At 38.9% G+C, this 27,270-nt stretch overlaps 1 protein-coding gene across 1 annotated transcript; it reads left to right on the top strand.

The window, feature by feature from the left end:
- Positions 1-2,077: 2,077 nt before the first annotated feature.
- LOC139742449 (uncharacterized) lies at positions 2,078-26,608 on the top strand. The gene is made up of 8 exons (XM_071652991.1): positions 2,078-2,298; positions 16,877-17,781; positions 18,853-19,041; positions 21,730-21,801; positions 23,148-23,462; positions 24,575-24,770; positions 25,449-25,847; positions 26,484-26,608. Exons 2-8 carry the CDS (start codon positions 17,404-17,406, stop codon positions 26,606-26,608), a joined length of 1,674 nt encoding a protein of 557 aa, XP_071509092.1. The 5' UTR covers positions 2,078-2,298; positions 16,877-17,403.
- The last annotated feature ends 662 nt before the right edge of the window (positions 26,609-27,270 follow it).

Here is a 27,270-nt window from a genome sequence, read left to right as displayed (position 1 = left end):
GATCATGCGTTTCCCGATGTATCAAGCGAAACAATCTATGAGGTCCGATTGTCGGAATTAACTTAACGGTGTAACATAAATGGAATCGTCTGAGTTCAAAATAGCCTATAAGTGTGTTGATGTGCCTGTTCATGTGTGTATAATGTGTTTGAGGAGCCTAAATTAATCTTTGTAATTATGAGATGTTTATTCTCCACTATTCAGTTACTGCGTGACCACCATACAGGTCAGACAGGTTTGACTGTATTTGAGATATCATAACCTTTACAAGGCTCCAGTTTACTACTATAGCATGCAAAGCCATAATTAATAGGAATTTTAGGGATTTTTTAATACTTTGGATAAAAAAAAATTAATCTGTTAGTGATTGATTAGAAGAGTCTCAAGTAATTATGTGGGGTTTTTTTTCCAACTAACTACGTGTAGTAGTATTTTAATCTTGACCTGTTTGATACTCCGTTGTATACCATAGTGTTATTTTGGAAAATGATACACCGCTTACGTCTTTTTCCAAATAGTTTTGAAATGATATCTCAAAGCAATTCTGACATCGCGCGCTGCTTCGTACATCTTTATTTATCTGTGAAATACATGTATAACAATTTCGAACAAAGAAATTAATTGTGACATCACAAAACAATTCTGACATCGCGCCCTGCTTCGTATGTCTTCATTTATCTGTGAAATATAACAATGTCGAACAAAGCAATTAATTGTGACATCACAAAACAATTCTGACATCGCGCGCGCTGCTTCGTATGTCACTCTGTGTATGTGAAACGTAACAATATTTCTAACAAAGCAGTTGTGACGTCACAAAACAATTCTGACATCGCGCGCTGCTTCATATGTCTGACGCGCTGCTTCGTATGCCTTTATTTATCTGTGAAATACATGTATAACAATTTCGAACAAAGAAATTAATTGTGACATCACAAAACAATTCTGACATCGCGCCCTGCTTCGTATGTCTTCATTTATCTGTGAAATGTAACAATGTCGAACAAAGCAATTAATTGTGACATCACAAAACAATTCTGACATCGCGCGCTGCTTAGTATGTTACTTTGTTACTATTCAAAATGTAACAATTTTCAACAAAGCAATGTTGTGACATCATAAAGCAATTCCAACATCGTGCGCTGCTTTTTACGGTCACTGTAGGATCCCTCCGCAACATCGCATCCACCACACGACTTCTCGCCTCACATACTTTCCTATGATTATGTTTACTTTTTTGATCCAAAATGTAACACAACTATATACGGTATATTCTGCCTAATTTCGAGCTTATGGGCCTGTAGAGTGTCTCCGAATGTACTATTCACTTCGGGGCTGCGTCCCCATCAGTGAATAGTACCTTTTTTTTTTTTTTTTTTTTTTGGAGCCACATCTGCCAATAGTTTTAAACAGAGAGTATGGACTTTTTGGTTTTGACTCTCGAGGCAAAGTATATTTTCTTGCATACTTGAGCAGTTTCCTCACGATAGGGCCTACCCTCCGCTGTGACGTCGATCACTTGTATGCCAACTAGTATTTCCGATAAGTACGCGCTTTGCATTGTTGCGCAGTCGATATCTTCGCGTCTGATTGCTAACATCATCACCCACAGAGATCGAGGGCACAATAATCTTCGCCTTCTGAATAAGCGGGTAGGCTGTGACAACAATGGAGGATGCAGATGTTTTCTTTGTTACCTTGGCATATCTCTTTCTAAAAATGTGAAGGAATCAATTGCCAAGAAACATCTGAGGACAGTCGAATCAGACCAGGTAAGATAATGTTTTCAGTGGTTTCATTGGTTAGCAGAATACGAGTTAAAATACAACAACACACAATTAGGGATTAAAAATGGTAACTACAGGTGTACTAGTAGTATATAGAATTTGTACGACTGTACCTGTAAACTCCATCGAAAGCCTTCTTTACGCCACTCGTACTTTTTGTGTTAGCGCCATCTACCTACACCAAACAATGGGACCGCAACCGTACCATTATTCCAACGCCAGGTGAATTCTGCTGTAAATGTTATGTATGGGTAGATCATTTTACACACGTTTGAGCACTAGTGAGTGGTTATTGGTGCTCGCTCTCCCAGCTTGGTGAATGTACTCAACTCATCACACACACAGTAAGTGCATGCATCATCTTCGCATTGCCATTGCCATCATCACCAGCGGCATATCTTCGCGGTGTCTTCTGAGGATTTGGTACGAATCGATAGGGTTTTGCGGCAGAACTGCAAAGGATAGGGATAGAGAGGAGAGAGTTACCACAAAGGACAGGAAATCCACCACGGTAAGAGTGATAATTTGTGGTTGCATCACAACAAAATACTGAAAACTTTTCAGAATCATTGTTACGTTTTCCCGGAGTGTGATAAAGCTAAACATTTTCTCGGCGCAAACGTCATTCTCCTATCTGCACTCTCGATCAAGATTGGATGTGGGGTACGGGTAAACTCTTGTCCTGGGTCGCGGGGCAAACTTTGTTTACTGCCTGGTGAGTGGTAGTGGTACAATGTACTTCTTAATCTAATATGAAATGCTCTTAATGCTGCATCCTCGATCGTATATACAATTTTGTAATAATTTCCTGGCAACCAGGTTAATGGGATTGACTCTCTGCAATAGTATCATGAAGCCAAAAGGTCTACATAAATTGCAGACTTTGTGGGTTTGTTTGTTTGTTTTTGTTGTTGATATTGTTAACATTAATATTCCAATATTGGGAGTTGTTTCTTTTCTGTAAGTTTAGAATTTACATGTCTGTAGCAATATGTAATTGTACTGCAGATATCTAACACGTTCAATTTACATCGCCAAATTTCATTTTGTACCCCCTCTGTACAAAATAAAAAAAAGAAAACATTGTATTGTCCATAGATTCTAGTTGTGTGAATGTATGGGCCTTTATACACCTGGGCCAGTATGGCTTCAAAAAAAAAAAGTTTGGCTCTCACCATGTAGAAAAAAAAAAGAATGTTTGTTTTTGTTTTGTTTTTTCGCTGTGATTGTTGACCTGTTATCACTAACAGTATGTACTGTACATGGGTAGAAGCTCTACTTTTTTTTTTTGTAGGCCCTATGTTTTGTTTTTGTTTTTGTTTTTTTTTTTTAACACTAGAAAAAAACAGAAAGCCCTTTATGGTTAGATAGCTTTTAATAGGGCACTGTGTGTAATCCCTACTCTGGCTCAGTACAAATTAAAACCTTGATACTGCACATACTGACAAGCTGATACGATGATCGAGCGGTACGATCAAGGAGGTACAATGATGTGCTTGTGCATTGCGTACACTGTAGGGCCTACCTGTTTATGATTTTAATATGTGCAGTAGGTGCACATTAGATAGGTCCTGTGTTTGCATGTCTTGGGTAAAAAAAAGAATCTTTAAAAAAAAAATGTTTTCGTGATTAGGTCTACAGTTATCCAGATTTCTCGTCAAAACAAAAGAATAACAAAATAAAGAAAGAGGAAAAAATTGCTCCACATTGTATGCTAGATTCCGCACCCTAGGATAGGGTTAATAAGGCCAAGGTAAGAGTCATATAGTTGTGGTCTTGGGGGGGGGGGGGGTTAAAAAAAACCTTCTATATGGTCTTTCTGTTTTTACATTTTTAACCTAAGAATAAATCATCTGAGACCTTCACAAGATCTGGGCATGAATATGTTTTCAGGATAAAAACAGTCAAGAGAAAGTACATAGCTACGTTTCAAAGTTGCCATTATTCAGCTAGTAGATACATACCGTAAGAATATAAATGATTAGCCAATTTCCTTCATGAAACGTATAAATCTAACATGATTTTCATTTGTCATCATGAACAAAGATTTCAGATTTGAAAGAAAGATGTGTGTATACATTCACAGACCTCCCAACCATTCTGAAATTGGAGAGAAGGATCTGAATTTTGACCATTCCCAGCTCTTGTTTCAGTTAGAGTTTCCTATTTTTCTTGATACCGGATAAGTTTACTACACACTCGTAAGGGAACTGCTCTTTCTTTCCTACTTTTGAGCCAAATCATCCCTATATTTCAGGTTAGAGTTTGGAAAGTCTGTTTTCAGATGAAACAAGGTGGCATTCAATCATGCTTCGATATTTGCAAATTATGTGTTTTAACCTTTAGTTTGGAATGTATATTCCATACTGTAACTTCTTATAAAGACCATGCAGGCTGAAACTCTGGTACATGTGTAACAACTTTAACTTAGTAAACCTCTTGGCTACCAGTACATATTTTTTTGTGTTTGTGTGCATGGCATACAGTGTACATAGATTGAGGCATTTGTGAGCTAATTGCATGGAACCTTGTCGTTGATACCAATTTATCATTTGTGAACTTTGTTAACTTTCTTATTTGAATAATGAAATGTAACCATTTTGTATATTCAAGGGCATGTCTTTGAGGCTAATCCATGAATTACATCTTATGCAATATTGCAGAGACTTTCACCAGCAAAGGAAAAGGATGAGGATTGATTGTTGGAGAAAATGCTTTCCTGAAATTAAAGAAAATGTAACCCATTGCATATTATATAAGATTTATGGGACCAGAATTTGTAAACCAGAAAACATATTGTTTTTTCCCACTTTTTTTCAATTATTATTTTAATTCCCAGTCAAACGGTGATCTGAAAACTTACGAGTGTTTTATTGAACAGCTTGCATACACTTCTATCACTGATTACTATGCAAAACTCAAGTTTACAATATGAATACAGTTATATGGTTTCATCTATCAAAATTGTGGAATTTGATTTTTGTGTGTGATCTGTTTAAAGTCCATAATATTATGTCATTGGCCAATATATTCAGAACATTATGTCCAACATTTAAATTCATTCCCTGCCTAAACAAACAAACAAACAAACACACAGTTAATATACAGTGTATACAAAATTATTGCAATCTTTGATGAACTTGAAAGTTCTCATATCCCTGTCAGTTTCAGTGAAAACAGTTTTCTACTATCATAAAAAAAAAAATTCCAAATGCAAGTATAAATGGCCAATTTCCATTATATTTTCATATTTCTTGTGTCTATTATGGACAGTTCCATGATTTAACACAATTTTTGGCACATTTGTTGTGTATATAGATAGGCACTGTTGGGAAAAAGACTGATATTATTTGTCCTGAAAACTTGTGCATAGTCATGTCCTCTTATGAATCAAATCTCAGCAGTTAACTTGTGGAAGTTAATATTAATTGCCCATGGAGTAAGATAGAACATGTTTCACATTTAGATACAGCAGATGGAAACAATTTGGACATCAAGATTCTGACTTGTGTTGTTGGCCACAAAACAAAACAAAAACAAAGCCCCAAACTGATGAAAATGGATTGTGAAACTGAACTATAAAAACCATCCCATGATTTATGAATACATGCTATATACTTCTTCAGAGACTCCAACTCTCCCGTTTTCAATGGGAGATCTCCCGCCGAAAACCCATTTTTGCAAAATCTCCTGTTCTCCCGCTTGAGATTTAATTTCTCCCGCCCTGGCTGTGTGTCTCCCGTTGGAAAGGATTTCTTACTTGTTGCTATTGTATGTTGAAAAAAAATAAGCCTTATAGCACCAGAGAGCATCTAGAACCCTATGAACTTCGCGATTCACACACATCAACTTGGAGTCTCCCGTTTGCTAGGGGTTTCAAGCGGGAGAATCTCCAGATCAGAAGGTGCTTTTGGTTGGAGTCTCTGCTTCTTGACAAATTTGAGCTTGTGCCACTCATGACATTATAATGGCCAGTACCTACACTGTAGCACAATGGTAAACTTTATTTGTTTCAGTCAACTAGCCCTCATGTATCCCCCCTTTGATGAATGACAAAGCTTTGCATGTCCTGGTTTCATGGCTGAGTGATATTGAGACAGTTTTGTTCTTTTTCTTGAGCTATACTCCTTAATCTCTAATCTGCATGAATAACAGCATACAACATGTACAGTTGTAGATCAAAGCTCAGCCATAATACGTTGTACATATCTTGGCTGGTATAAAGCTATTGTACAACTTGTTGAGTAATATGTCACACAGCCCCCACAGGATTTCTGTGGTCAACAAAGAGTTTTCATGCATGCACAACTCCAGACTTTGCTGTTGAGCTTGCGCATTGCTGGGCATAAGATGAAAAAAGATGGTACTCGCAGGATAGTCCAAACAGAAGGCTATTGTGTGTGAAGGCAGTCTGGTGACCTCACAAATACCAAACATGAGGTGCAAGCAAACACAGAACCAAAAAGGTAGATTTACTCACTGCCTCAAAGTGTATTGATGCTTGTACGGTAGAGAACACAATGAAAACCACACATGTGGCATGGTTTATTGCTTAGCGTGATTTGGCTGTGATCGCTGAATACTGGAAGAGTTGAATTCATCACCAAATAAATGTCAGTTCTCATAGGTCACATGACTTTGTTGTCTGCTGTCCAACAACACCGCATCTACACAGTTACTTTCATTTGTTATCCTTGTCATACAGTTGTACACTACATTGACATGAAACGTGAAGATAATGATAAGCAACAGTTCTGAAATCTGTTCAATATTTAGTGCTTCTAAAACATGTACACTGTACATGTACATGTAGATGATAGTGCATACCAGGGAGGTGTGAGAGAGATCTTCTAACGTCTCTCTCACACCTCCCTGTGCATACAATGTATTACTACAAAGCTATTTTTGAGACTGGCATTCTGCAAAGTTGGAGAGAGCTGATGATGTTGGGAGTAAATGGGACTTTCCCCCCGCTTTACCAGATGGCATGCTTGGGTGTACAGTTAACAGATTCTCAGGTTGCTTACTTTGGATATTGGAAGTGTATCATGCATGCACAGATTATCTTTCTTTTAGCTATATGAAAAAAGATAATACCCTTTAACAGTTTCTATGAGCTTTGCACACAGAAAATCCCCGCGCTGTTTATATTACATTTGCTGATAAAGGACCCTTCACCCAGATTAAACAGTAACTGCAAACTGGCAGTTTATCTTTTGTGGTACATTGTATACAGTTTTTCTCTCTACCCATTGCTTGATGGAAACCTTGGGGTGTTTTACAATATTTTTTTTAAGTTGCTCTTTAACCTGTTGAGGACGGACTGATTTTGCTACAACACACATTTCCCATAGACACCTGTCCGAGTACACTCGGGACCCGTCCTCAACGGGGTAAAGAGCGACTTAATAAAAATTATGGTACTGTATGCTGTGTATTTCTCCAATGATAGTTGAACTGCCAAATGAAACTGAAAATTTGGGAGACTTTTCTATACAGCCATTTATAGATCCTACAGTGTATACAAAAATTAGATAAGGAACAAATGACTTTTGTAAATATTGATAAAAATTTGAAGTTACTTCTTAAAACATTCAACATGTAGATAAAACTGAGCAGAGAAACCAGAGCTCTAATGATTTAATTCATTCTTAACTTTTAAGATTGACTGAAATTTATTCTGAAACGTCCCCCTGGCAGGCCCTGTAGAAAGTCTATGGAAATAGTATGGTACAGAGTGGGTTAACCAGGAAGGTGGGAAACCCACCTCCCTGGGCTTGCTGGCCTATAGTACCTCCTTGGGTTTAACTAAGAAGATTCAGATTGTGCCGTCATCTTCTTCCTTTTCCCATTTGTAGAGGACGCTATTGTGTTATTTTTTTTTAATTCACATTTATTATACAAATGATTTGATAAGTGGAAAAGATTACAAACATAATCATGAAGGGAAAAAAAAGCTGCGTATTCAGAAAACGAACATTTAGTAAGTGTGAGTGATCTCTAATTATTCTAGCACTGTGGCTGCTAATTGAATACAAATCCCTGGTACAAAATACTCCTTGATATTATGTGATGACGTGAAGTATTTCCATTTCTTGTGTCTTTATAATGACGGGGGATTGGTTTGAAGTTTTATGGAATCAAAGACTTTCAATTAAGAGACTGAAAGTACAATGTACGTGCAGTACAGTGCTTCTACTTCACAAAACAGGGGAGGGATAAGAAATACAATGTACGATGGTACACTTTGTATACCCAGTAGCTACTACTGGTATCCATATTTTTATGACACACCATTATGCAGATTTATCATTTTGTGATTGTTGTAAGACATCGTACCATATCAATGTGTGATTGTGGTTACTCACAAATTAATTGGCATTCACCATGAAGGTTAGGTTGTGCTATGTTTTTGACAGTTTGCAGAGTGGTTTTCAATAGCGCGAGTCTATCGTGGACAAGTTTTTTTCCCTCTGTATATGTCTCTATCACTGCATCCACACAGTGTTCCTTCTCCAAGAGGAATTCCCCAGGCAGGGTCATCCCCGCCCCGCGTTCTGTGCTGAATCTTACTGATGAGGTGGTGCACAAAAGATGGGGCAGCCCCTGCTCCTCGATTGCAAGGTGCTCCTTGTAACAGTCACACGGCATAAAAAAGGTGCAACCGCTCGCCCCTACTGGGTGAGAGTCAATTCTAGAGGTGGAATATGGTGTGTGAAGTGAACACACGTCAATGCAGATGTACTTTGTCAGATTAGTGTCATTCACAGGGACAAAATAGTAAGATGTCGATCGCAAAAATATCCTACTATAGCTGAGAATGATCATTTGTCAACCAAACTGCGCATGCCTGAAATCTACCAAAATGATGATCCTTTCCCTTGTGTTCATGTGCTCTTGTGATGTGTTTTTGAACGATGGGATAAAGAATCTTAATCATTGTTCCAGCTTTCAGACACTTGCCGTGGTGTATATTATCGCCCTGTCCCTCAAATAATTCCGAAATACTTGCAAGTTTTTGTGGGGTTTGGATTGTGATGCTGATCACACTATTTAGTGAGATTTTTATGTCCACACTGGCAAAATGGACAGCGATGCAAATCTTGAGATAGGGAACCTGCTAATTCATGTCAGTGTGAATGTCACTATTTTCTTGAAAGTAGAAAATTGAGCAAAGAAAATGGGATTCCATCGGGATTCGAACCCGAGACCTCCGGATTGCTAGCCCGGTGCTCTACCGACTTAGCTGTAGAAAGCCCTAGTTCAGTGTTCGTCCCAGAAACCCTAAAAATTCTCAATGCTCGAATTGAATTTTCTTGAAAGTAACAGAGCAGCACCAGAGGGTTAGAACTTCCTTCATTAGAGGGCATCATTTGATAGGCAGTGTGGATGTGTTGTCTGCAATCAATAAACAGCTGTGGTTAAACTTGTCACATCCAATCAAACTACAGCTGTACATGTATTTGTCTGATCTTTAGCTTTTTCTTTGTGTGTGCCCCCCACCCCGTCACATGTTACCTGTCTAATAATGGAGCAATGTGCAAAGTTTGCTCTGATATTTATATTTCCAAACAGTGCTTACCAGCTAATTTTGAAACAAAATTCTATGAAGCAAATCTTTTGCATGTTTTATGAGCTTTACCACATATTCTCCTGCTTGATTAGGGTACTTTTTTCTAATTCTTAAAAGTTGCATGCAGGTTCAATATATGCTTTATATGTGTCTTGACATTAGGCATATGATAGGCACTCTGGCATGATGTGTATTCCAGATTCTGAAAGGAGTTGTTTTGCAAACAAAAACAAAACAAAACAAAACAAAACAAACTTCTGTTCCATTGTCTGATACACCACCAGCCATATTAAAGCATGACTCACTAGTACTTGGCTAATATTAAATACATGGTAATAATTTTGTTCGAGTGTTGCAGCACGTGTCTCCCTGTAGTGGTACAATGTACATTAAACATGTACAGGTGTACATGTAGCTGTTGAGTTATACTTGTCTTACAGTAAGGTGCATTTTAAATCTAATCTCAGTATCACTAGGTTTCTTGTAGGGTGATTGTCATGGGTATACAATGTAATTACAGGCCCATATACTGGAAGAGGTCTGTAATGTAGGCCTACATCGTAAGTACACTACATTGTATACCTTCTTTTTTTATTAATTGATTAATCTTTTTTTTAATTGACCAATTTCTGTTCACATACTGAATTCCAGTGTCATTGTACAATAAGAAAGAAAATTCCCTTGTTTCTAAACAATAATGCACTCTAAAGTAGGGCACAACTTGCAAAGTACATGTACAAAGCATCAACCACAGCACAGTATTCTGCAAATTCATACATGTAGGCCTAATTTTCAAAATCAAATACCTTCTTGTCTGTATTCGTTGGTAAAAATAAACAGCCTGTAGACACCTCAGCAGGTTTTCTGTTTGGTTATAGATGGTATGGTGTGTGTGCCTGCAGTGTATATGAAGACTACCGGTACACAGAAAGGGGACAAATTATTCTTGTTTGTGTGAAATCGGGCCTACAAAGTTTGAAAGCTGCACTGATGAATACTGTGGGTAAATTGGCAAAGAAGAAGGAGAGCACTGAAGACATCTTGTTTGCCAAGCACGCACTTGGCTAGGAATTTGGGTTGTGCTACCATTGCGTACCATGAAGTACATACCAGTACCACCCATCTCTAGCTGCACATATGTAGCCCCCTTTGTAAGCACGGCACACATGCAATGTACAAGTAGAGAGCTTAATTTCCAGCAAGTTCTTATCACTGTGAATGCTAGTAGCTTTGGCCAGTGATTTTTCCATTATATACTTATGACATTTTGTATTTAACTGTGCATTCTGCAGTGTTCACATGAAAGATGTAAGAAAAACAAAAACAATCTAAACAAAGGTAAAGGGACTTGAATACAATGTATTCCATGCGGTATTCCAAACACAGTAGCACACCACTACCTAGTCCATGGGCCAGGCCAGATATTGGTACCATCTGAGGTGGCAAAACCTTTTTGGTGTCATTTTGTTTGTCGGGCGTAGATATGCTTATCAAGCTATGATAGCATTTCCAAATGAGTAGCTTAGTCATAGTAAATGAATTTTTAACCAATTTGGTCTCGTTGTTATATCCCTATACTTCTGAATCGAAACTAACCGCTACAGTAAAGAAGAGCACTGTCTTCTGTATGTTCCATAGGGCTGTAAAATGCAGCTCTATGGTATGTTCACAGGTGTTCTATTGTAAACGCGGTGCGCTTTGTCTTTATTCAAGGCAGCGAAGGGAATATTCAAAGGTTATGATGTCCACAGCGCTTAGTCTTTCTTCTAGACGGCGAAGGGAATATCCAAAGCGTATGATACAGTGTATATCCTTTTATCTAAAAACAACAACAACAACAAAAGCAATTCTTCGTGAATTTTACCTTATATTTCAATTATTTATCATTTTCCAGCGAAAACGCTACGGTGAAAACGCTGATACCACGCCAATGTCGCTTTATTTCCCTCCAACAATATAAGATAATGCAAAAACAATGTACCGGTACACTACGATACATTATAATGAATGATATTGTAAATGAACAGAGTGATTTTTGTTTAAAACTGATGTATTTGTTGATAGGGTAGTATAAAAACAGTATAGATAATCCCTTCTATGAGGAACTTTAGATATGATAACGGCACATTGGTCTAGATAAAGACTAAGCGCACCGCGTGACAGCTGTGGACATCATAACCCTTTGGATATTCCCTTCGCTGCCTTGAATAAAGACTACAATTTACCTCCTTGGTAAAGCGCACCGCGTTTACAACAACACCTGTGGACATACAGAAGGCAGTGCTCTTCTTTGTATAGCGGTTTAGTTTCGATTCAGAAGTATAGGGATGTAAAAAATGTACCAAATTGGTTAAAAATTCATTTATTATGACTAAGCTACTCATTTGGAATTGCTATCATAGCTTGATAAGCATATCTATGCCCGACAAACAAACTGACACCAAAAAGGTTGTGCCACCTCAGATGGTACCAACAACCCATTTTTCGGGTCTTGGCCCATGGACGTGTATACCAGTCTACAACACCGCTACATCAGATGGAGTTTGTACGCATTCCATTCTTGACTGGGGGAATAACAGGTGTTCAGGCATCATAGTGATGTTAAGCATATTGTTGTACCTGGTAGCATAATAGCAGTAATGACCCTGGGTTGAAAGAGGGTCATGGGTTGGGTTGGGTTCCAATGGCAGTAGACGGTGCTCTAAAAAATCAAGGAAGTCTTTTTAATCAGAAAACCCAAACAGGATACTTGTTAAACTTCCATTTAGTTTGTATTTGTATGTTATTATTTATCAAGCGGAAAACCGTTTTACCCCAAAGTTTCAATAAAACAACTTTTTAAGAGGAGAAAAATGCAATTCATTCATCAATGCAGACTGAAAAAAAAATCTTTTGATATGTTTTTGAAGAGCACCTGCATTTTTATGCTCGCTGTGAGTATGCATAAAAAACTTGGAAGGATATGATACTGGGATTATACACAATGTAATAAAGCTATAAAGTTGTGTTTGTGATTGTTTGATTTTATAGTCATGTCACTGTAATTATGTGATTTATACTGTATAGCAATTATCTAACATAAAACCACTAAAGTATGCCACAACAACTGCATGAAACTGAAAATTTAGTGGAGACAAAAACTTGACTTGCAAAATTCACAGTTTTTATGGCCCAGTGGTGCAAACAATGAGACACACCAAAAAAGTCTAGAGAGTCATGTTCAACAAAATATGAAAACGAAAAATAATTTCAACTGAAAAATTACAAATGATAGATACTAATGTACTTGATATTGATAGAACCTTCACAAGGATAAACATAGAGTAGAAATTGGTATACAATAGTTTTGTAGCCAGAAGAAATTGCAACCAGAGGGGAAGGGAAAGAGAGACAATTTGTGAAAAATGATCTGACAAATTATAAAAGATCCAAGTTAGATGCGAGTCCTTTTGATGACTTGGACCACACCCTTTGAGGTTCTGAAATCCCCATCTATTGGCGAATTTTGCCAGAGCCAAGATCCCTGAAATCAAAATGCAAGTGAACATTTTTTATGAAAGATAAAAGTTGAGAGTTACAAGACAGATTTGCAACTCTGTGTGATCCTAGGTGTTGACGAGCTCTCCATTTATTTCGTATGTACATAATGTCACTAATGTTGATTTTTCTCAAATATTTCGGCACAGGTGATACTTGTCTGTTGAGGAGCAGGCTAAAAAAATAATATATATTACTCTAATGCAGTATACAAGTCTGAAGATAATTTTCTTCTCAGTTGAAGAAAATGATATTTGGTTATTTTCTGTGTACAAGCCAAAGGAAAACTGCTCAAGACCTTGATCACATAGAGTTGCCCATTTCTCTTACTCTCTAAACTTTTACAATGCATAACTTTTTTGTGTGTCCAATTTTCCCACAAAATTGTCAACTATCTACTTATCTGTTTTTACAAAAAGTATCCTGATATCAGGATGAAGTTTCCCATCAACAATTCAGTATCCAGCAGTGTTCTGTGGAAGTGCAAAAATTATTATGACAATATTTCCTGCCATAAATTTGCATTTGTAGTGTAGTGACAGTCAGAATTTACATTACCCTTTTCACCAGAGTAAAGTCTGATCAGGAGGTGAACAATTATGTCACATGCACATTCATAGGAATCAAATTCAAATCCCACCCATTGAACAAGAATACCTCAGTAAAACTGTTATCCCCTCGTGGGGAACCACCCGTATACTGGTACTCAGCTTTCATAATACACAGTACCTTTTACAGCGCAATGAAGATACAATACTTTGCCGACAAAATTTTCTTTCATATGAGGCACCCAACCTGAAAGCAGCTCTAAAGATGTAAAGACACAATACAAATTGTATACTGCCCAATTAGACCTTTCTTCTTCTTTTTCTTTTTTTTTTGGGGGGGGGGGGGGGGGAGGCGGGGTCAGAAACTTTGGTATCCACTGAAAATGGAAGGAATTTAATGAGTAATTCAGACATTCTCAGTTCCGAAAGTGAAAATAGATCTTGATGGAGCATTTCTGTAAAAGAAGAAATGTTGGGAACTTGAACGACAACAATGAAAATAGGATAGATAATACAGTGTATGTAAACACTGTCTCTTTGTACCCCTGTGACCTTTGGGGGAGTATGTTACCCAGCATGTTTTCATGGAGTTGTGGCTGCAAATGTATGATCAATGACTAACCACCCCAATGAAGAGAGACAGAGGAACAGACAGACAGAGACAGACAGACAGACAGGCCAACAGAAGTGGATTTTGGTTTATCTCTACAGAAGGGCACATGTAGAAGGATGCCGAAAGATATTCTGCCAGAATAAGCTTTTATGAACTTCAAGGAAAGCAAGCAATGGTATAATACATGTACAATGTATAAATGTCCTTACTATCTTTCAATTTTCCTATCATAATTTCATGGTTTTTACACGTAGTTTTACCTCCAGGGTAGGTTTCATTGAGAGTGACGTGAGTTCTGCTATGTTTCCATGATAACCCTTTGGGGATTAGCGGATATTTCTATAAACACGTTTCCGTAGATACCTGCCCGAGTATACTACGGACTAGTCTTCAATAGGTTTCAAGAGAGATTGTGTAAGACACTAAGAAGGACACTGTATATTGTTGGCAGTCTCCTTGGAAATTGCAGGATGCCATAATTTACTATAAAATTGGGGTCAAACTGTGGCAAAATGAATGGAGAATATAAAGGTGATCGGATTAACGCTCAAATTTTTTTTGCAACATATGCACCATATCATTGTAATCCAAACAACTTCTTGATTTCTTTGAGAGGATTAAGCAAAAACAAAAACAGAAACAAAGATGCTGAAACAGGAATAGTATTCTGTATCAAATCCTTCTGGTTCCAGCTGAATGGAAGGCTTGATAAGAATGTGATATCACAAACATATTTTGTTTGTTTGGAGATTTCCATGAGATGCTTCAAGCAAGATTAATTTGATTAATCCCGTCGCCATCAGTGCCCATATTACATTCTATTTCTATGTTCTATTGAGTCGCCTCTTTGCCTATTTTATTGCAACATAACGGTAATTCTGTACATTCCTGCATCGTCCTCTTTGCATATTTCTGATGAGCCTTCACGAGAATACAAGTATGTGAAATTATGTGTTGTTTACCTCCCAATAACTTCATGATGTTTGGGCACACTACTGACAGACCATGCATAGTTTGAGTTATTTAAAACTACTTGTAGGTTTGTTCTCTACTGGGCATGCTCCACAGAGGCAAAAAGCTTGTGCCGTCCTTGAGTGTAAAAAGTACAAACGCGCAACAGCATAAAGAAGAATGTGCAATGCGCATAAACAACATGAATGGATGTGTGTAACCTGACAAACTTCTCAAAGTTTCAGCCATGCACGGTCACACTACGTAAAATTACAAGAAATTTTGCAAGAAGTGAGAAACTGCCCAAGGGAATGCAAGAAGTTTGCAGTTACACTTCCCAAACTACGCAAAGCAAAATACAGGGTAGCGAAAGTATACATTTGTAGTAAAATACAGCTGTACAGCCGCAGGGTAGCAAAAGTACAATGCATGTGTAGTTTTTGTGTCATGTAACCGCAGCTATTGTGCTCTCTCTGTACAACATTACAAACATGACACACAGTCAGAATTCCCCTTGATCATGCTTGCAAACAAACAGAAAAGGTTCTTGCAAAGCAAGGAGCCTTGTGTTTTTGGCATGCTGTTCTGCTTGTTCATACATTTATATGTATGTCCCTTTTTTATCCATTGTGAGATATCTTGTGTAATGATGTAGACTTGTTACAATGTGTAAGTACAGCTGTAGGTGGGTCTAGGGCAATTACTACCCCCTGGGCAATTACCCAAGACCCTTCCCCTGACCCTAACCCTATTCCTAATCCTATTCCTGAACCTAATCCTAACCCTAACCCAACCTCTAACCTAACCCTCACCTTAATCTTTACTCCAACCTTATCACAAACCAGTATTTAGGGGGGGGGGGAGGGGAGGGTTAAAAACAGCATTGTCCCTTCTAGCAAAAGGAGATAACTATTTTTGCTGCAGTCTATTTCATTGAACAATTTCAAATGTTGATAAATAATGTAAAGTACATGTATATGCTTTATAGCCTATGGGCTATGATACATGACTTGAATTTAAATAGGCCTAGACCTTTCAATAAAATGAAAATTGGAGTTACGTGTATGAAACCATGCCTACGACACTAGCTTAATGACAATGTTCATATATTGTACAATGCTATATTTGTACATGCATGTACATATTCTAGAAGTGAGCTGCTCTTTTCTGTGACTACAAAGTGTATACCATGGTATTGTATGGCGTGAATCTTATCTGCTAACTTTGAATGTCCAAGAGAACTTTGATAGCTTACAGGCAAGGCAGAACCTGTCATGTGAACTTTGGAGTGCATTTTGTAGGCTGATGTTTTGTCTCCAAATAGAGTTATGACGTAGTCCAGAGTCCAAAATTAGAGACTTCAGCAGTAGTCATGAGGTGTCATTCATAGCCAAGCAGACTTTACAGTACAAGGACAAGTACATGCATATGGCATGTATGCAGATACAATGCACTACCTGAATGTAAATTGTCCATTCAGAGTGATTGCAATCTAAAGGCATTTTTGTAGTGCTCATATGCATTGTTGGAATTTAGAAATTTTTGGAATAGATCAATGTTTTTGTTCTGTTTTTTTTTCCAGCCAGATCACTTATCACTGCTCTGTTTCCTTTGTTTTGTTTTGTTTTTTGTGCTTTAATGCCTAATAGCGTTGTGATGGAAAATCGATGTCGGGTCACATTTTACTATAAAGGTCCGGTTGCTTTAGAACAGAAATGACAATGACAGAAAAATTGCAACAATGGTGGATTTGAATAGTATTCTCTGACTCATTCTGTTTGTGTTGACAGAATATGTTCAGTGATCCATATATGCCTTTCAGAAAACAAAATATGATTTGACATGTATTTTTCTTTGGTGACTGCAGGAACTGATCAAAGAGACTAGCAAAGGCAAGATAGGAATCTACATAAGGAGGGAGTTGATCCACCCACAGTGTCTGGGGTGGGACATGGCACTGACACCAATACACAGGACCTGTGGGAGTTTCTCACAATATTACCAAGTTTGCTCAATTTGCTGAGTGGAGCACATGGGTGCCATGCCCAGAGCTGGTCCTAGGGGAGCAGTTTGAGTCAAACCTGGACCAGTGGAGAGACAGACAGCTTGATTCTTGATACTGGGTGGAAGCCTCATCAGGTGATAAGCAGTTTCAGAGCTAGCAGGGATTGCTCATCATCGTCCTTTCTGATCATCCAGAGTTATAGGACTGGCGCCTGAGAGAGAAACGCGAATGTGTTGCCGTCTCATTTTTGCTCGGTGTTGCTGCTGTGAATGCAAGAGTTAATGCTGTGCAAGTTGTTAGCGTGTATTTCGTGTCATCTTGCAACTACATTTGTAGCTTGTAGTTGAGTTTGTATCTTCTTCAGACCATATAAAGTAAACTCTGACAATATGGCTTCAGCAGCAGACTCACAGTCACAGAGCAAGAAATCCAAGTCCAAGAAGAAGTCAAAGAACCCAGTGGTTAGCACTCCGAACACCATCTCATATGGCCCTCCTCAGCCTGTGTTGTCTCAACCGGGACCGTTTCCGGGCACCCATGCCCAGCCCCTCCCAGCCGGTGTCGTGTACTCCACCCCGCCTGGGATCCAGCCTGCAGTGTATCCGGTGTATCCGGCACCACCGATGGTGATCCAAGGTCCCATCACACCAGGCATGCCAATGATGCCGGGAGGTGTACCTGTGGTACCACAGCATTCTGCAACTATGCCATCAAGCAGACAATCACAGAGACAACTGGATTTCACCCAGGCCATGGCAGATTTTCAGGTACAGTAGATGGAACTTAATTACTAAAAGTTTATTGAAATCACAACTGTACACAGTTATTAAAAAGTGTCTTGTAAATGAAGACACAAACATGCATGCCTTTTCTCACACAAGATTCATTTCATGCACACACACTCGATCATTCTTCACGTAACACAATGAAATATCATCTAAAGTCCTGACACACAGCTAGCATCAATTTGAAAACCATAAGTTAAAACAAACACAAATAAATTGTTAGGAAATGCATGAAAACATGCAGAAATAATGAAGTTTCTTGTCAAAAATGATTTAGAAAAGTGATGAAGTTTTGATCAGAACAAAATCCCTCTAATTTTTTTTTTTCTCATCGCCTGAGGATATGGCTTATCCAGCAGTGCGGCCTCATCAGCGGTGAATACAGTATTATGTATAATTTTCTCTGTACTATATCACAAAATGTTGTATACAGTAGCCTTTCTATCAGTGATGATGGAACCTGGATTAACCAAAATTTTCAAATTCCTATCTTTTGAATGGATTTTGTGATTTCCCCCAAACTTCACTGGTGTGTTCTACTAATTTGTGCACTCACTGGATCCACATTTTAGTGACGGTTAAAACATTTGCCTGTTGAACATGGGCGACTTTGATGCTGTATGCAATCTACATACTGTTGCGCAAGTGTTCGTAAAGGTTCAAGAAAAGATTATTCTCAATGGCATTTTACTGACTGTGATTGCATGATAAAATCGTCCTCAGGACGACAAGAGCTCAAATTATCTAAAAAATCATTGATTTTCAAGAAAGGAAAAATCTTTGTAATTTTTGCAATTAATACCGAAATGGCATCAGTGTAAACATCAAATAGTAGTTAAACATTGTTTTAGATAACATGAATATTCATGATGTTTTGAAACTCATATCGGTATCTTTTTATATCTTAAATTGAGTTAAGGAGGTTTTTGAATACCTGTTTGATATGTGCCAATTGAGATACGAGGTCTTGTCTCCCAGGGACAATATTAGATGGGATGGATGGTGAATGACATTGTGATTCATGCCATGTTATGTTCCCTCATCTGGCTGCAGAGAATGTTCCCTTCGATGGACCGTGAAGTGATTGAGACGGTCTTGCGGTCAAACAACGGCAAAGTGGACGAGACGATAGACCAGCTCCTGGCGCTGAGTGCCGACGCGCCCTCGGGCCCACCTAGGCCCCCTCCCATGCACACGATGTCGATGTCCCAGCCTATACCCCCGTCACAACTGCCGCCTGAGGTAATTCTGAACAACACCATTCTTTTGAAGTCTCTCGAAGCATTTCTGAAATGTAACCTTGAAAAAGTGGCTCAGATCATTTCCCAGTATAAATGCTTGATTATTTATGGTCAACACTGTTGATATCCATTTCATAGTATTATTCATGAGGGTTAATTCTTGTCTTTCTGTGTTAGGCGTGTGAAGGTATAAAATTGACTGAAAGCCTTTTTTTTTAGATAGCTCGTAGTCGGGTATTTCTTTTGTACAACATTGTTTGTTTCTGAATTTGGCATTGCTGAGGTGCAAAAAAAAAATCATTTGCTGTATTCAGAAAACAACAACAACAAATGTCATAAAAGTTATTACTGGCAATAACCATTGGTCAATTCACTAAGTCACATGACTTTGAAGTCACAGAAGCGACATGAGAAGCTTTTGAGATCAGTGGTTGCCAACCAGCTGTATCCTCCACACTTCTCAACAATGTGGGGCTGTCGAGTTGTGTCCATTCTTTGTGACTATGAACTCTGTTAACCTGCTGAATACAAATTCATTTCATACTTGGACAGGTGTCTTTGTGAAGTATGTGTCATGATGAAAAAAGTCTGCTCATCCTCAGCGGGTTAATGAATCATTATTAGAGTGCACTTTAATGACTGCATCTATATAGTTCTGGGATTATAGGAAAGCCTCCTGTAAAGGTACTAGCCCACATTTGTAAACCTGCAGCAATTGGTCTCATAGTTAGCATGGAGTTTGGGTATGATTGCAGTAACACCTGTGCAAAATTTCGTTCCAATTAGTCCATTACTTTCATAAAAATAAATGAAAATGCACCGTATGCATGCGTTTAACGCTCGCTAGCTCCGGTCCACGTACGTACTACTTGCATGCGATACATGTGTAAGTTACATGTACGTACTAGTAGCTAGCCCCGGAGACCGCGCCGCAAGGCGCGGTCCTGGCGGCTACCTCGCAGCTGAGCGGGAGCAAAAATCACTGCCACATTCATGGCGACTTCACAAATAAAGCACGGCTAAATTTCTATCATAAACACAGTGACAATTAATACATTACCTTTTCGACTTGGTTTTTCTCACCCATTTATCTAAAAACTGCAAAATTTTCTACATTTTTTTAGGAGTAATAAGCGGCCTGCCCTAGTGCAACAGTGGAGAGACTTGCTGCTATATCCATTAGTACACATTACCAAGGTACGCATGCTCTCAATGCACTGCACTGCATGCATGCTGTGCGCCTGTGCAAGTGATTGTGAGTTTCAGTGAGCATCGGTGAGCTGAAGATATTCGCGTTATAAGACAACATTTTCTGCATCGTAAGCAATGAAATGCATCAAACAGTCGCCGAAATTAATCATTTAGGTTTAATCGACCCATGTAAGTATTCCTAGTAGTTTTTGTAGAAAAATTAAGGAAATATAGCGCCGAAACGGCACCCGTTTTGTACAACTCCTCGATCTGAATGCGAAAACGGCACAGCCCCAACGCTGCACGCTGGGGCTGGTCGCAGTTAGTACGTAGCTACAATAGCCCGCGCTCGTAATTCGATTTTGGGTCGGGTTGACCCGGTTTGAAAATTGATTTTAAAACGATGATTTTCTCTCTTTTATCGAATGGTATAGACAAAGAGCAACAGGTGAGGTATGTTACTGTTATAACTTGTACTTGAAGTCATATTGGACCTGTTTTATGCAGTTTTGATTTTCGTGGGTTTGCAAATGTGGGCTAGTACCTTTAAAGTGGTTTGCTATTGCCTTTAAATCCATTCGTGTGTCTGCACACATGTGTATACAGTGAAGTGAGAGTTATTAATATCAATTGACTCTTGTCTTCAAGGGCCCTTTTCTCAATAGTAACATATGAAGAGACTGAAATTTCATATCACTTATATTGTCTCTTAGGTGAGGAACATCCATTCTGTGAGCTTTTTAAAAGAATTTCTACTTATGCAAGTTTTGTGATGCAAGATCTCCTCATTTTAGTGACATGTACTGTAGTATTTTTTCCTCATTTTGCTCTTTTTTTCCCCATGGCTTATGCTGCCTTTGTGCTAAAGATGCTGTAATTACAGCAAACATTCATCTCTGGTTTCATTTGCATTTTTTTTTCTTTTTTATTTCCACTTTCCAGGAAAGAGGAAAACAAAACAAAAAACAAACAAACCAAGAGTCCCCAAACCCTTGCACATGAGCATTAATGTGAAACTCATGATTTATTGCCAATGTTCATTTTTCAAGTGAGCATGGTACCTACAAGTACCATTGGTCGACAGTCATGGTGTCGGTTAAGTCAAATATTATTTTTAATCTCTTTCTATGTAATTTTTGTTTTGTTGTCCCACCTGATGTCTGTAATTGCAAATTAGGGAAAGTGTTTCAGTTTTCCTATAAATGTTTATACTGTATAACACAGCACTATTTCCTTGTGTACCCGGGTGCTTGGCCAGAAGAATATTCTTGTTTTTCTGAAACTTGGACTATGGAGGATTTACTACACAGTGTATCACATCAATAAATAATGGAATTTCATATAAACCTGTTGACGATTGATCATGATTACTCTAATGTTTTGAAATACTTGTTTGTCATGACATTTGCCAAATGTGCTAGATTTGGTGGTTTTGATATACTGTACCTTGGTTGTTTCTTTTCTGTACATACATCTTTATGTCTTGCCTCTTTTACAGTTCATTCCTCCAGATGCTATGGCTGAGCCACCTCCTTACACACCCCCTGAGCCTGACAGTCCCTTTTCAAGGGTGAGAGTGTCACCTGTTTTCATTAGTTGTGTTTCATATCCACTTGTTGGTTAGAGGACAGCTGTCATCCCTTTGAATTAGTTTCTTTTTTTTTTATTGCTTGGACTGTTACAGACTTTTGTCCTAATTTGTTTTTGTTCTTGCCATGAACTTTCCTTGAAAACAAAAGGAAGAAAAAAGTTTGGCATGATTTTTCACTTTTAGTTTGATAATGAATTATTAAGAATTGACGGGGTAATATCACTGCTGTGTTGTTATCAAATCAGTAAAGCAGATGCATTTGCCAAATGTTTTTTGATATTTTAGCTTTAATACCACCTTCATATCATAGCACGGAGTTGAGATCCCTCCGTGCTGTGACCCAGGAAGCTTGCTCTGAAGGTCATAGCAGAGAGTTGAGATCCCGAGGGACAATGATATCAACCATGCCCTGAATGAAAGCAGTATATATCTGTTTTATAATACAGAATAAAACTAAAATGAAATCTAACTTGCTCAATTGCGATCGTTATCAAATTCACATATTGTTATCATTATGAGCTACTGGTATTGCTCATTGATTGCATTGTGAACAATGAAGTGGCACATAAATGCAAGCGTAACCAGTATGCAGTTGGTAGTCCATGAGTCTAGACCTCTACACCAAGTAAAACTAAATAAAATTGCACAATTACTAATTGCATAAATTTCATGTTGCAAATCAACTGTTTCAGTGGTTCCTACAGCTGCTATAGAATTCACACACTATGAATTATACAACTAGAATCTAGTGCATGTACAATGTTTTACAGCATATTGTGGAAAGAGTTGTTTTCTGTCTGCGATGGATTAGCACACGAAAGACCATGCCAGCGCGCCCACTACGCACTCACGATTTATACGCAAAGCCAAGCGTTTACAGTACACATACACACTGCCTATATAACAATTAAAAGGAGGGCATTGCACACATGTCCGTGTATACACACCACGTACGTAACAATTGAAACTAGGGCCGTTTGCATGCTATAAGGGCCATTTAGATGCCACAAGGGCAGTTTGGATGCTGTAAATCTGCACACAGAGCAGGCAGTGGTTGAATTTATGCCCATGATTTCAAGCAATCAGAATCGAGGATTTATCAAATGAGGTATGATATAATTGCCAATAATAATACATTCCACACAGGAAGTGGCCAAGAGTCTAAGATGAGGCAGATGGAAGGAAGGAAGGAAGGAAGAGATTTGTAATAACTATGATATTTCCATCTATTTCCTTGAATATCTTACTCTCATCTTCAGTTTGAAGAAGTCTGAGTCTGTATAAACTATGTAAATTATATAAATTGAATGTCCTTTTCTTTGTAGTTCAGCACCAGAGCTTCCTCACCCCCCACACAGCCAGCCCCACCACGACAGACAACAACACCAGTGAGTGGAAGCAGCGAACCAAACTACGAGCGCACTGTGCGCCAAATGCCTCCCAACTTGCCTCCCCCGCGGATGACGCACAGCTGGTCAGCCGAGGATGCTGAGACGGCGCTCAGGGCCAACGAGTCGAATGCCGCGATGAGGACCGACTGGTCCAACTCGTCGCGGCAGTGGAACCCGCCCGTCGTAGGCAACCTCCCCAGCGACTTCCTTCGGCTCTCAGTGTCTGGGTCCACTCCCCCAACATCGCAAGCTCCAACACGGGCCCCGGAGCCCTCGCCTCAACAACCTGTGAGTTTTCGGTTTATCATGACTTTATTTGCCAGACCCTTTCTTTGCCTTTCGTCGGGTATTATATAAAAGTTCAGATGAGCATCCTATCTTCCTGTCCTGATATACATGTATATTAGCTATCAATGTAATGAGTAAAGTCACACCATTTGTATATTTGTGGAAAGTAGGTAAGAGAAAAAGCCAAGTCACTTGAAGGGAATTTTTGCAAAGTCAAATTGAGCAAAGACATGTTGCCGTCAATGTAGAATTCTGAAATGTCCTTTTCTTTTTTTAAATGCTGATATTCTCAGTGTCCCATATGATTGAGACTTTGATTACTCTTTTAACTATACCGGGACAAAGTCATGTGTGTTTCATGCAGAATAAAGGAGAAGAGATAGAAGTGCTTGTGGTGTTTTAAATGTTATTTTACTAGAAACATTCTAGTATCTAGAGTTCTGAATCAGGCAAAAGGAAGAATGCATCAACAATGCATAGCATATGGGCTATACTTGTCTTAAAGACATGGTTGCATGGAGATTCATGGGTGGTCCAATTCATTCACTGCCCTCCAGGGTACATACAAAAACTGCAAACAGCACTGGACAGCGATTATGTGCATCGTTCATGTATGCTCATTGGTAACAGTCGACTCCAGGTCAGATTCTTTGGCTGTGTGTCTACCTACATAGAGCTCAGTGATATAGTTGTACACAATTCATCACAGGAATTCTTAAATATATCCAAACTGGGCCAGCCTTCCCTCCCCATGAATCCCCATGCTATCGAGTCTTTAACCCGTTGAGGACAAGTCCCGAGTATACTCGGGCAGGTCTCTATGGGAAATGCATGTTGTAGCAACATCAGACAGTCCTCAATGGGTTAAGAACATACTGTCTGCATTGAGTGTAGAATCAAGACCAGTGTCTGTAATATACATTCTGAAGGCATGATAGCATCTCATATCTCTCTCTCTCTCTTTCTATCTATCTTCCTTCCTCCTCTGTCCTACCTTGTCTTCTCTCTTTCTCTCTCTCTCTGTCTCTCTCTCTCTCTCTGTCTTTGTTGCCTTCTCTCCTTATCTCCATCAGACCCCCCAGCCCCGAGTGGCACGAGGGATTCAGGCACGGCTGGACCAGAACTCAATGCGGCAGCGCTCCATCCACCACGGTGATGCCACCTCTGCCCAGATGCTGGAGGATGAGCGCATCGCTCTGCTTCTACAGAACGAGGAGTTCCTCCAACGTCTGCAGAGCAATCCTGAGTTCATGTCTGCCCTGGAGAGAGGTCAGCCCTTGAGTCATTGTAATAGAAATGCCTGCCTAGCAAACAGGTTCTGGGTATATGGCTTGCGCCTCAGAAAAATCACAGAAAAATGATGATTATGATATATGAAAGAGCTTACAAAACTCTGTCAAATTATGTCACAAACCAAAATTCAATTTTTGGTTGAAATTTCATGCCGGGAAGCCAATGGTAGTGTGAATTGATTACACACGCACAATCATTAAAGCATTTGAATGTACACAGCGTGTGTGCTTAGAATTTTTTTTTTACATATATCATACGGGCAGAATTTTCCTTCCACATGGAGAGCATGTGCTTTACAATATTATTCGGTCAGCCTGCACTGTATGATTTGTAAATGGAAAACCAGTCAAAGATTTTCTAGTTTTGTTAGATTATTCCTGCCGTCCTTGATGCCATTTTCTTTTCTACAGAAAGTTTGTCACTATTAATCTTTTGTGTTTCAGTCAGTGACTCAAATACTGTAGCTTTCTTTTTATTGATGGTTGGTTGTTTTTTTCCCCCTAGCTGTCAATAGAAAGAGTTGAATTTGATACGTCATCAAATTCATTTTCCTATTCTCTGATTTCCTAAAGTAAATGTGTGAAGAGTTGTGTAATATCATAAAAAGTTAATTTTTCTCTTTTCTTCTCATTTCATATGTTGGTTTGTTTTTAGATTACCAAGATTCACTGCGAGATGGTGATGTCCAAAATGGGACGAGTCATGAGACTGCCACTCCCCCATCTCGAACCACACCCCTCCCAGCTCCGCCCCAGAACCGGGCCTCGACTCCCCCAAACATGGCCAACCGCCCCCTCCCCTCTACCCCTGGCCCAGAGCTTCCAGCCAGGCCCCCCAGCATGAGGAGAGATAGCAGTGGGGCATCCCTACCACCGCCCCCCTCTCCGGGACCGGGGCTTTCCAATGGGTCGTCGCGGAGAGACAGCAGCGGGGCATCCCAGCCCCTCACTTCCCCAAGATCTGGGCCTTCTGATGGCGTGTCGGGGGGCAGTGGAGGTGCAGCATCACCTGACGATATCGAGTTCAGGAAAAAGCTCAATTACATGGGCAAATGTAAGTATATCCATCGTTGCTGTTTGTCTCTCTCGCTCTCTTATTCTTTCTATCTCTATCTCTATCTCTCTCTCTCAACCTCTCTCTGTATGTTGTTTTCATAAATCTAAAGACAAAATACTTTGCATGATAAGTGTATTTACTCTAAATAATTCCATGTGTGCATTTTCATGAATGTTAGTAATATCATGATTCAGCTTATTATGCTAAATATTGGGTCAGAAAAAAAAAAATCCCTGTTGATACCCATTGAGGATGAGGTGATTTTGCTCTAACACGCATTTCCTATAGACACCTGCCCAAGTATACTCCAAACCAGTCTCCATTGACTTAAGACAGGTTTAGTTTTGTATCATGGATGTCATGGTGACTTATTCATAGGCTTATCCAGTGAGAATCCGATTGTAAGATGATTTGTAAGAAGAAAATGTGGTAGAGCTGAATGAATATACTTTGTCATTAGAGAAATCATCTGAGGAAAAAAAGGGTAGGTGTCATATAAAGGAAAGGTATATACTGTGATTTGATTGTGCATATAATTCATAGAAATAATTTGGAAAGATTGCAATGTCATTTGGAGACTATTATACCCATATTACCATCTTTTTTGGTTCAATTTCCTTGCTCATTTTACAGCTTCCAAGACAAAGTTATCCATCTTAGCTGGATTCTACAAGAAGAAGAAACCATCAAAGAAGTATCCTTCTCTATTCAAATTACAAATGACCATAATTTTGAGTGAGGAGCTGAAGAAATCATGATTGACTTTTTGTGATTTGTGATTTGTCAGCCAAATGGTTCTTACTCATCGTTATGGTTACACTTGTTTCAGTTATAGATTTTGGTTGCTATGGTTGCTTTTAGGATTATCAGGCTCCTATACCAGCAAATGAAGTTAATCTAAAAAATGTGAAAGAAGTATAATGGAGGATGAAAATGTTCTGATGTGATGAGGTAACAATTCAAGTGCCTTGTGAGACAGAGAAAAGTAATACGGAATTGGAACAAGAAGTGATAGAAGGTTTTGGTTCAGTGGGAGCAGCAGTATATTATTTCTTCCAACTGCACATTGAAATGCACTAGCATTGTGTATTTTTCTTAAAGATGTTACAGATGTGATTTACCGTTAACACTCTCACATACACACATACATTCATTTAACTGTCTATTACCATCAAGTACATCAGAAGCTTTTGCAGCGCAGAAGAATAAATGTCTATAAGTTTTGCGCCTTATAAATTGATATACATTATGCACTCATATCAGTTTTTCTCTACATTGGTATTTAGTGTAGGGCATTCTCAAAGTCGTAAAATAAATCCTGCTTCTCCTTCAGGGGGGCCTGCTCATGAGAATGAGATCTGCCAAAATGGAATAAGGCTCGACTATGTAAAAAGTAGGTCATGTATCCCTAACTTGAATC

This window comes from Diadema antillarum, unplaced genomic scaffold (genome assembly GCF_040938485.1).
Source record: "Diadema antillarum isolate AM-2024a unplaced genomic scaffold, OU_Dant_1.0 scf00000032, whole genome shotgun sequence".
Taxonomy (NCBI): domain Eukaryota; kingdom Metazoa; phylum Echinodermata; class Echinoidea; order Diadematoida; family Diadematidae; genus Diadema; species Diadema antillarum.
This window is presented reverse-complemented; position numbering and strand designations above follow the sequence as displayed.